At 36.6% G+C, this 12941-nt stretch overlaps 1 protein-coding gene across 1 annotated transcript; it reads right to left on the reverse strand.

Annotated features, from left to right (window-relative positions):
- Window positions 1-3764: 3764 nt before the first annotated feature.
- On the reverse strand, window positions 3765-6820 carry LOC149808582 (uncharacterized). Its single transcript, XM_089979577.1, has one exon. The coding sequence runs from the start codon at window positions 6448-6450 to the stop codon at window positions 5338-5340; it is 1113 nt and encodes a 370-aa protein (XP_089835703.1). The 5' UTR covers window positions 6451-6820; the 3' UTR covers window positions 3765-5337.
- Between the last annotated feature and the right edge of the window lie 6121 nt (window positions 6821-12941).

Consider the following 12941-nt stretch of genomic DNA (forward strand, 5'->3'; position numbering starts at 1 on the left):
CACACACAAGTAAGAAGTACGCACGCATGCATGTGGACACTTTGCACGGACAAACACATTTAAAACTGGATTATATATTCCAACAAGACAATGAAAACCAAATACGGAATAAATGAATACTCAAATTCTGAACGTTAATATTTAATGGCCATATTTTGTGATTATTCTTTAATGAAAATAATGTGCGTTCTGTGATGTGGTGTCAATGGAGAGTAATTTTCGTGAACATAAATATCTTCAAACATAGTGGATCTTACAAAGAATGCATTATTTAATGGACAAGAGTCGTATTACTACAGATTTGTGTATCTACTTGGCAATGGATCGTAACCATACCATCAATACACCAACAGGAACACAATATTGTATAGAAGTCATTGTTTGATCTGTGCATGCTGTAATATAATTCAAGTAACTGTGTAGCTGCATTATAATAGATGAATATGCATTGATACAAAAAGATGAAATTCTGAATAAGTCTTTAATCATAATGGACATTGTCCTTTGATACACGGTAAAGACGGTTCCCATGCCCTAAGATTCCGCATGTGAACAAAATCCAGTCATTTGCAAATGCTCTAATGTAAAGGTTCTCCACGATTTGATATATACGAAGTCGAACCATCCAAATTTCTGGTTATTGTAGAAAAGAATTTCGTGACTTGATCACCGGGAAATAGTTGAGAGAGAGAGAGAGAGAGAGAGAGAGAGAGAGAGAGAGAGAGAGAGAGAGGAGGGAGGGAGGGAGGGAGGGAGAGATATCTAGGGGGAGGGAGGATAATGCGAACGCCAAAAATAAAATGATAATTCTTTGTTTTTATTTAATTATCATATAAGTTCTAACATTTAATATTCAAAGAAGAGAGCGATGCGGTGATCGCTTATCTATGAACATGAAAGCAGCCATGGTGGAGCCCCGAGTGGCCGAGTGGTCTAAAGCGCTCACCGTTACGGATCACTGCCATCTCATCTCTGTCTGCGTGAGTTCGAGTCTCAGGCTCGGCTAACGTGGCTACGTGAAAAAGCCTGCCAGTAGCTTCTCGTGGGTCGGTGGTTCTTCCCGGGGTTTTCCATGGTTCTTCCTCCACCAATTATACTGGCCGCCATGTATAGCCTATCTTGTGCTGAAGATGGCGTTAAACCCTACAACAAAAACAAAGAGCAGCCATGGTTGTGTCTGTGCCATTGAGAAATGTAAAGAGAATTTTCTTTCTCTGCCTTGTCTTCGAATCGACCATTTTTATAAGTGGTAGGACTCGGTCGCGGTTTTAACCCGCAACCTCCCGCATCCGAGGCGGAGGTTCTAGCCACTTAGACCACGGGAGCGGTCAACTTAAAGAAGAAATAATGGAAAATAATTACTTGGAGATCATTTTATTCCACCAGTGTTGGACAGTCCTTCCTATGAATATGTAATCTTCCTTCTGATTCCAATCCATGAAAGACTATATTTCAAAATATATTAAATGTATCTAAAGCTTCTACATTTAGACAAAGGACTAGGACTTTTCTCCACAAAATATACAAGTTGAGGTGGGGAGGATCCGAAAAAATAGTGAAAATTTAAAACGTTCTTAGTCGAATTTAAATATCTACAATGTTTAAAAAAAAAGACATATATTTATAACACGCGGCTGTTTTCGGTCTTCTACCATTTACCTAAATTACGCATTAACTTTTCAATGGGGATCTTTAGAAGAAAAAGAAAAGCGACTCTCCAACAATTATTACCCCATACATCCCATTTTTTTTCCCTGTACGGGTAATGCCAATCATTAGTCTGGTAACCGGCTTTTATTTTACTCGTATCCGATTCAACATATGCATAAATGGAATCGGACAAGGGTACAGGATTAAACCCATCAAGTTGTAAAGAGCCAAACTCATGTTCTTGTAATCACAGCGATAGAAGTTTACTGGAACAGGAACAGGTACGGTAGTAAACATCTAAATTACAGGCAATTGTCTTTTTAGACCCCCTTTGCCATAAACCTCAAAATCCTATATCATATCAGACCACACTTCAAAAAGTCCCAGTGAAAATCTATCCTCCTAATATACTATGCGTGTAACCGGTAATGCACAGCAAATATACATCATTTAGAGAAACCTTTGAGTTGATCGAAAAAACTACTTCCTCAAATGAAGTCATTATGGTTTAATGTAATATATATCGCAAGGACTTACTATAACTAAAATATATTGTTTTAGAAGGGTGGGATTTGGGTCACTAATTAGCAATTGAATGACATCGAAGCTATGCGATGGTATGAGACCAACTTCCATAAAACTTCTCAAATTAAGTACGTCCTGGAATAATAATGTCTCTCCATATCTTTTGATTCCAATTTAAAGACAATTTATGCATTCTGTACCGTAGAATAACAAGCCTTTGTGCAGAATATTTGTTAAATACTACGTGACCATAAACTTTAAGCTAAAGAGAATCGAATATTGGATTATGCACTCGAAGTATACTGCTTTTTTGTTAAAAGATTCTGCTTAGATAGAGAATGAAAAATAAGGGTTAAACAGAATTGTGCGCATATCCTTTCCAAATTACCAACTACTAAACGTTTGAAACTTTACGACACCTCAGCCGCTAAATGCAATTTTACTTTCTACATTGAGATTAGTGTAAACTTAACTGAACGGTTCATTTGCGAATGTTGTTGTTGTTGTTGTTTTTGGTTTCACGCCATTTTTCAGCGCATCATATGCATGGCAGTCAGTTGCACTGGTGAAGGTAAAACCCAGGAAAATCACGGTAAGAACCACCGACATATGGGAAGCTACTGGCAAGCTTTCTCACATACCCAAACTGGCCAAGTCCGAAACTCGAACCCATGCGGACATTGGGGAGATGGCAGTGATTGATAGCGAGAGCTATAGACTACCAGGTCACCCGGGGCCCCTGTTTACAAATGAAATTATAAGGAGGAATATATTGGTCATATTGGTGGGGATATAATTTTTAGTAGCTTTCGTGGTGATAAGACCTATTACCATTGGCGGAATAATGATGAAGTTAGAGAGGTCAAACTCGGGATTATTCTTGCCATTTTTTACGACAAGGTAGGTTTAACCGTGTGTATGTATGTATGTATGCATGCATGCATGTATGTATGTATGTATGTATGTATGTATGTATGTATGTACTTGTAAAGTATTTAATTGATCAAGGGTTATTCGTCGTAAAGTATTTAATTGATCAAGGGTTATTCGTCAATTATTAAATACCTTTAACGGTCACTTTCAAGTAATAAACTTATGGATTAATGTGTTGTTGTTGTGGGGTTTAACGCCATTTTTCAGCACACGATAGGCTATGCATGGCGTATAGTACTAATTGTGGAGGAAGAACCCGGAAAAAACCCGGGAAGAACCACCGACCCACGAGAAGCTACTGGCAAGCTTTCTCACATACCCACATTGGCCGAATTATAGACTCGAACCCACGCAGACAGAGGTGAGATGGCAGTGATCCGTAACGGTGAGCGCTTTAGACCACTCGGCCACTCGGGGCCCCCTATGGATTAATATAATTGTCAATGTGCTTGCTTTCATCAAAGATGGATTAAAAGCGGGGCAAGTAAAGCCACTGGGACTGGGGACGCAAAGCAGTGAAAGGTTTATTTTTTTATTTATTTTTTTTAAATGTGGGGTCGATGTATGGTGGGCCACGTTTCTAATAGCCCCAGGGCCTTGTGCCATCTTAATCCAACCTTGTATTTCGTATTTAAAACAAAAAAGAGAAAACTTCATTGTTATATTTTTATCCATTGAAACTTTAATGCCACTTTAGATGATGTAAGTACATTTTAATAGGTCATAACTTTGTCATAGTATCCATTTATCCCCTGATTTATAACGGTCTCTACTTGTATCAAAACATCGCCGCCCATGTACATGCATATCAGCATAACTGACCTTGAATCTTTATCCCTAGAACATAAATTATGTATTATGTATATATGTATGAAGGTACGAGTATAAGCTTCTACGGTCTATACAACGCTAATGCAAACTGTTTAATAACATGGGTAAGTCAAAGCATATAAATAGGGTACTCGCGTTGCGCAAAAATGTAAACCAAAAATCTTGGTCACGAACAATAGTTTTTTGTTCACTATGTAGAGTTAATTGAAATGATTCGACCCCTCCAGTGGCCTAGTGGTTAGAGCGTCCGCCTCGGGTGCAGGAGGTCGTGGGTTTGATCCCCGGCCGAGTCATACCAAAGACTTACAAAAATGGTACTAACAGCCGCTTCGCTTGGCGCTCAGCATTAAGATGTTAGTGTTAGGACTGGTCGGCCCGGTGTCAGGATAATGTGACTGGGTGGGACATCATGCCACATGTTTGCGGCATGATGCCCCAGTGCTAGACATCACTAAAAACTGCCACACTGCAGGCATCGTAGCGATGTGACTTTTTTTTTTTTAAAGCTGCGTTAAAAATCCAAATCACACACACACACACACACACACACACACATTGAAATGATTCGTGTATACATGTGTAGCGGTGTGTGCACGTGCAACTTTACATTTTTATGTTATGCTGTGTTAGCATGTATGTCCGGTAGTCTACTCCTTTTCCAGCCTGTCCATGTTCTGTATAAATAATTAATTATATTTGTAGAGAATCCGTACATGCTGTCAGATCTAGATTTACCTGTGGGTAAGTAGGTATGCAAGGATGGAATGAGAGATAAGACGAAATGTGTTGTAAAGTAAACTCACGTACAAGTAAAATCAGCGATGGTGCTTTTCCACCCATATTTTCTCAAAGGAAATTAATTACATGTTATTAAATAACCACAGAGGACGAATAGCGCAAAACAGCGAGTTTAATATATTGTCCCACTGTCAATTAACAAACTTCTAATGATAATCACGATGATTTATGCATTAATAGCTCACTTCAAATTACAAAGTTGAAATCAGAAATGATCTGTATATCATTTTTTTTTTAATGCAGTCATGTCTTTCAGGTAAAGAGCTAAAGGACGTAATAAAAATGAGTATGCGTTCATAAATTCTTCAAGTAATGTAAGCTGAATCCGGTCAATTTACCTCAGAAGAATATCTAAGTGATAATAAACACAGATGTGTATATTCGAAACAAGTGAACGGTTGGTAATGGCAAGAACTATGTATAATCATGCAATAACCACAAAATATTATACATCACTTTTCAGCTCTGACTTGTACATGTACGAGTAATATCTGCATTTTCCCCAGAGAAAATGCAACGATTGCACTAAAAATACATCACATACGAGTTTTGAAAAAATCACCGTTTTATAAAGATATACATGCACGCACACAGAAAGCGTTATTGAACAGCTGTGGAGGGTCTGATTTTTGGATTTCCTAGCACAACTTTATTCTCCCTTTTGAAAGTAACAGTTTTCTTCGACATGTTTTTCATTTCTTTTCTGAGAGAGGATGGGGGTTGATAACTCCTGGGCCGTATCCGCCCTGTCCTTGCAGCATCACTTAGGTTAGCCTTTGCCCTATCACTCAGCATGGTGTTCTCAAGAACAGAAGTGCCATCAGGTTTTATAATGGGCATCACCCCGTACCTCTGATAAAGTTCATATCTTGTTTTTTCCATGTCCGACATACCCTTAAAATGCTGCTGCAGAATGGTCCATGCCAGATGAGCGTCGCTTGTTTTGTGCTTTAAAACCGTTTCCTGAACATCACGTTTTAGAATCTTCCAACCTCTTCTAGCAAATTCTTTGGTTATGGTATTCGAACCATCCGCCTCATCTTTGTCTTTCTTCGGCTCCTCATGTTCGGTTTCATCAACCACTTTTTCCGTTTGCTTATCCATCGTAAATCCAAATCCATGAGTTGTCATGCTATTGATCTTCGACACAATGCTGAGTTTTTCTTTGAGTCTCTGCATATGTTTTGCTTTTGTGTAGTCCGTTTTCCCATACATATCAGCCATTGTTTGCTGAAAAGTCCCACTAGAAACGAAGTTTGGCTTCGGTTTTTTAATGAACAATTCATGCTGATTGTCTATTCTTTTGATCGAATCCGAAAACTTTGACCAAGGGTCATTAGTTTTTGGCACAGTATATCCTACCTCTTTGTCGTTTACATCCTCCGTATCAGAATCTCCGTTTACAGGTTTTTCGTCAGATTCTTTCTCTTCTCTTTTTTCATCCTCTTCACCAAAAGTATTCAAATCTGCTTCATCAGACGTTGATACATCCATTACACTTGAAAGTGGCTTGGTGTTGTATTTTTGGACTATTTTTATTGCCTGATCATTCTCGTCTGTGCTTTTAGTTGTGTCTAAAACTACTGAATTACCCCTCGGCCTGTTGTCTATCAAATTATTAAACATAGCTTTCCTCCTTGGAACATCATTTGTTTTATCTGTTCTTTCCCCGTGTTCTAGAGGGTCTTTTAATCTTACAAGTAAACCCTTCATTTTGTTTGTTTGCCTTTAGTCCTCCAGTTGCTAATCAGCTTGGAATAGTTCCTCGCTCTCTATCGGAGAAACAATGTCAAATAGTAACGACGATTATAGCGTTAAGATAAAACACAACACAAACATGGAGAAAACATTTGTTTGTAAAATATCATCCAGGCATACGTTTGTACATTTTTAAGGCTGTAACAAAAATTACAGTTCAATAGTCTGACAAAATTCGCTACACTTCCAGAGACTCCAATACTTTGATGATCATCACTGATTTGAATTAGAAACTTTCTCCGCCAATGGAGTGATAAATAAGGGCTGTACTTCCAAAAGGCGTGATACACAATAACAGTGCTCTATCTTTGAAAGCCAAGCATCGACTGACTGCTACCTGATTATCGCGCGATTCTTTAATACGAGTACGCTCAATAACACCTATGTTAGTCACGCGGTATTGGCAGCAAGAATTTCATACAATGACTAGTGACGACTATGAAAGCCACCATGGTACAGGTAATACGCACGGCTTTTATTAATACGTAAACATTCAAAATAACTATGGTATCAAAATGCTATGTTACAATATTACCTGTATATTACGACAATGCAGTGTTTTGTAATTTATATTTTTTTCGTACTTCTATACTTAATTGTTGTTGTTGTTGTTGTTGTTATGGGGTTTAACGCCATTTTTCAGCACACGATAGGCTATGCATGGCGGCCAGTATTAATGGTGGGAAGAACCATCGACCTATGAGAAGCTACTGGCAAGCTTTCTCACATACCCACATTGGCCGAATCCTTTACTCGAACCCACGCAGACAGAGGTGAGATGGCAGTGATCCGTAACGGAGAGCGCTTTAGACCACTCGGCCACTCGGGGCCCCTACTTAATTGAACCGGATCGCTAATCATAGGTCCAAGTCTCGTTTCTGGTCAATGATCGGGTGTTTAAATATCATCATATATTTTCACAAAGAGATATGATCATTTCAAATTACTTTCTACAATTAGTCTTATATTTTGTAAATGGAATGATACGAGTTTAAATAGTAAGAAATGAGAAGTTTTGGGCAAGCCACGTTTTCGTATATCATTATACGTCAACATTAGTAATAAAGATTAAAAATTATTAGAACATTGTAGCATATTTATTTATTTATTTATTTATTTATCAAATACTCATATCCCGAGACCAGAAAACAAAAATAGTTTTAAAAAATTACTAGCGCAATATGCATTTTTATGTTCATAATCTTCTATGAAGAAAGCCTCGGCAGATCACTCGTAATCCAAGGGTCTCGGATCTAATTACATCCCCCTTTCCAAGGACTGGATGGGCTGCATGATATAACCAATACTGTATTGAAAATGTGCTAAAATCGAATCATTTATACCAAAATAATAAAAAAATTAAACAAAATCAATGTTTCTTGCGCAGTACAAATTTCGTGTTAACACACCTAAATTCTACATATTTTTCGATGCAATGAGATCGAGGAAACAGTTAGTGCAGCGAAAACAGAAGTTTCGTGAGTTAGAAGCATGAGAAAATCTTGCGCTATTTCGTACGCTTTTCACATAGATATTTCGTAAATTTCGTACGTTTAAAAACATTTATGCAAGTTACTGTTTTGCATGTGAGGTAAGTAATTACTCGGTAAATATAATATGACACCTGTAAGATACTCACACAGGACGGCTACAAAGATGATGACAACCAAGAACAGCGATGACAGCACAATGACCAAACACATAAATGAATTATCTATTGGTAATATTGAATGAAATCTGTTTATTATTTCTTATTAAAGAAGGTAGCATGTGTAGTTGTGTGTACATTGAAGTGAGTGAAAGAGAGAAATATTAACGAACTTCAAGTCCAATATTATTCCCGGGTCCTCCTCCACCATTTATACTGGCCGTCATGTATAGCCTATCTTGTGCTGAGAAATGGCTTTTAACCCTACAACAACAACAACTATGTCTCTTACCTACTTGACAAGAAAAGCAATGTCTTAAACCTTTAGGACTTTAGCACAAGATTTCAAAATAGCATAGAGTGATTTAAGTATACACATGAATTTACCATGAACGCATTGTTTGATAGCGCGGGGCCCCGGGTGGCCTAGCGGTCTAACGCGCTCGCCTTTAGCTATCACTACCGTTTCTCCCTTGTCCTCCTGGGCTCGAGTCTTTGGTTCAGCCAATGTTGGTATGTAAGAAAACTACCAGTCGCTTCCCGTGGGTCGGTGGTTCATACCGTGATCATTCCGGGTTCTTTACCCACCAGTTATACTGGCCGCCTAGTCTATCTAGCGCTGCGAAACGGTCTGAACCGAAAAAACGAAACAAAACAACAACACCACCACCACCAACAACATCAACAACAAAACCCAAGTTTGCATATGAGATAGGTTTCAGAGAAATCCAACCAATAAACAAGAAAGTCTACCCCCACCACCTTCTTTATCCAAAAATTTACATAAAGCACTATGAACTTGATGTTGGTAAATATTCAAATATGTATTCGGCTTAATTATTTTGCAATAATTGAAGACCCAGTAAAGTTTACAATGTCAACCTACAACAGTTGGACAAAAAGAGAAATATAATTTAAGGAGAACAAACTAAGTTTTCAGAACTGCACATGATTCGGTTTATGAAATAGCCATAGGAGAGTCAATAATAAGGATGTCGAAATATGACAGAAATCCGAAATCATTGATACTTTTACAAGGATTGAAAAATCAGTGCAAATTGCTGAAGTTAATAGTATATGTTTACAATGATAGGCATTTGCTCGTTTTGATAACACCTAAAGACATTTTATCAGGAATAACATATCCTTTGGATGTTTACATTCGTCATGAAATGTTCCCCAAAGGGCAGCATTCAAGACATGTGTTATATGATCACCAGACTCAAGCTGCTTTCACAAATATCAGTCAGTTGTGAGAACATATTATGCGGGTCATAAAGGAAACAATATACTCAGTTTAAGAATGGTTTGATGATGACATATACGATACTTTTGGAGAAATCGTTGAAATAAATTAAACCTAAAATGATTCGGTATGATCAAGGTAGAGTTTTCTAATATGATGATTAGGAATCGACTGAAAAGCAAACTCTTGTTTAAATATAATGCAGAACTATTTGACAAACAAAATTAAATAGATGATGGTTTGACGTTTAACCAAATTGTATCGATATTTATATAAATCTATAGTTATGACTGTGGTTGAAGTAATCGAATAAAGAAACAAATTAAAGGTATGGATCAGCCAGTTCGGTTACCTAAAATCATATCTTTGGAACGCCAAAATTTGAAACAGAAGTTAAAAGTACAATACAATTCTTGGAAAGGGATACCTTTTTAATTTTGACAAGGAAATATTTCAAATCATGCAATCAAGTTTAGATATTTCGGTCATGTACAGACGGGATTATTTAAAGGAAGAGGATATAAGAGGGCATGTTTTGGGTACAAGAGTTATCTCAGTTTGACAACATGATGACATATATAAAATTTAAAAGAGTTTGAGGATCGAAAAGAATAAACCTTAAATATATGTACTTGTGTAGCAGAAAGGATATGCTGACTCGATTAATACTTGAGAAGCAGCGGAGCACATACCTACCATGAAATAAACGATGTATCAAAATTTCACCTCTCCTTTGGAGACAATGCGGCCAATGCACGACGCTCGATTAGAGACAAGACCTCCATCAGATATCACTGAAGAAGAGTATGCATTCAATTTTGTATCAAGAACCATCAAACACCGAGTATATGAAAAATAACGAGTTTCTAGAACATGTGTGAAATGTAGAAAAGAGAAGGCATTTCGGCATGCAGGAGCTAAAACCAACCAGACATTTAAATTTGTGTTGATTACGGAACTAGAAGGGAACAAGAAAGTACATCTTAAAGCATCACCATTAAACAACAAAATGATTTATGTGAAAGACGTTACAAGACGACTACATTGCGAACAATATCCGAGTAGTGTAAGAAATGACAATACAGAATACATGAAACGAGATAACATTAAAATATAAATTTGATTTATCAACGTACGTCGGTAAAAGGCTGAAAAAGAAAAATGTTAGAGACCATAAGAATTTCAAAGAAATTTTGAACAAAATAAACGAAGGAAAATCAGACAAATTTTGATTCAATAATGAGGGCATCAACATTTCTATTAAAGCTTATAATTGCAATTTCGTAATCAACAATATAATTTTGCTTGTTAAAAATTTTACCATTTGCAATTTTAAAAAATCCATGAAAGCTTGACTTAAAGCGAATGATCAAACTAAGCGAATATTCAATATTCGAGGCTCTTCTATGCTACATAGATGAAGGACAATTTAGCACACCTTAAACAGTGTAAAGATAAACAAATTGTCTAGGTACAACCTTCCGTATAACAGCAATCTGACACATTCTTGTTGTCGAAATGAAACTACACAACAAAATAGCAGTCAGCACTGAATTTTACTTAGCAAAAAACGCAAAACACCATGTTGGGAAAGAAATCCAGTCATCCCAGAGACAATGTATATCACCGATACAATCAGAATGTTTTTCTTACAATGCAGTATCGAAAAATAATACAACAGAAACGAAATGCAAAATACCAAAGATGCAGCGAGCCTAAAGTGGATTAACAAATGAAGGTCATCACAATATTAGGGAGAGGAATAAACAAACGATACATATGGAAGTACAAAAAACGTAAATAGAAGCTGAATATGTTCACCCAAGTAAAGCGAATTTCAGATTACTATTTTTGAACTTAATTAGTGGACTTATCGAAATCTTTACTCATAGGTGCAGACACTATACTTATATCTGTTGACCTAACGGAGAATTGGCGGTACCTTGAAGTGCTGTTGTACCTACGGCAAACGTGATGATGGCGATATAATTGGAGGACTCCCGTCTAAAAGTAATAGACTCTGGGTCAAATGTAATTTTGACTACGGCACACGTTGTCTCTGCCATGATGGATTTCACATTAGAAATACAGACTTGTATAAATTACCGGCTAGAATTTAACTGAAAAAGAGCTATAAGCAATAAATCAAAATAAATCAGGAAGACATATGAAAATTTTGTAAATGTTAATATTGATTAAATTGTCATTGTCAGATGTTGTCATCGAACAGTTGTTATATTGATTAGTAGATTTCTTCCGAATGAATATTTAGACATCTTATTGAACGATCAGATAGATGATTACACGATATCAAATGGGTATAAGATATTTTACCATGTTTTTTTCCAGTTTAACTAGAATTGCCTATATCTGGATTAAGTGCATGTTTGATTATATTCAGATATACTATTTTTGAAAGGCCAGCAGTGCTTAATACATGAAACACATCCCTGTTCAAGTAACGCAAATGAAAATCGTTTGAAATCAAAGCGAAAAGGCACGAACCAAAGGTGGTTACGATATTATTCAAAGAACGCAAATATTCCAGCACAAATGTGAGATAAGCTAGACATTTACTTATTAAGATGTCTTCATTTATTATTGATTATTAAGTCTCTTTCTAAAGCATGCAATACATATGGCAGCCGACCAGGCCTGGTTTGGGAATCGAAACCGGTACTGTTACGTAGGCATACAACATGCAAACCATTGATCTACTGGGCGAATCCTAAAACAGGGGGTAAAGCGAGGGATCAATAAGAACGACATTTTATCCCGACAAATTACCGCGAGTACGAATTTTTCAAGGAATACTGTGTTTTGATTGAATTTCTTAAAATAACAATGGAGAAATTAGCCATTTGAAAGTTATACTAACAGATTGACTTGAGTACGATGAATAATAAGATAAGACCTATTTGCACATCAATTCACATAACGTATTTTCCTAGCAACTCGATTAAATGGCTGCTTAAAACAGGAATTAAAATTTTGTTTAGTTACCAAACCACTAATCAATGACCACGGGAAGCAGGTGAGCGTTTAATAAACGACTCTCACATAGGAAATTCCACAGGGGGGATATAAAATTGCCGTTGAAACCAGGTGACCGTCAAATAACCATGACCGTAAGGACAGTTTTGACTATATTTTATAATGTTACAAAAGATGAAATAACTGCTTATAGTTCATGAACATACATCAGAATATATTTACATTTAATGAAATAAAGAGCTGTCATTTTAGATATATGATAATCATTTTCATTGAATTAATAAAGGATGGACATAAATGAATTGACCCAAAGCAAATTAAATACTACACCTAAGTGTTATTTACTCAGTCAATATTTTAATTTTTTTACCAATTATAACGCGTGATTTTTATTTTAAGTTAGAAAAAGATACATCAGGAAATATCGATAGTCTGGTAATAATTATTGTGCCATTGTGAAATATCTAGTTTTCAAATAGAAGTTTAAGAATAGCCAGGTCATTGCTGAGTTACATTTTGTTTTCAGGGAGGCCACCCTCCATGGAACAGCTTCATGTA

This window comes from Sinohyriopsis cumingii, chromosome 1 (assembly GCF_028554795.1).
Source record: "Sinohyriopsis cumingii isolate HCF-2022 chromosome 1, ASM2855479v2, whole genome shotgun sequence".
Taxonomy (NCBI): Eukaryota; Metazoa; Mollusca; class Bivalvia; order Unionida; family Unionidae; genus Sinohyriopsis; species Sinohyriopsis cumingii.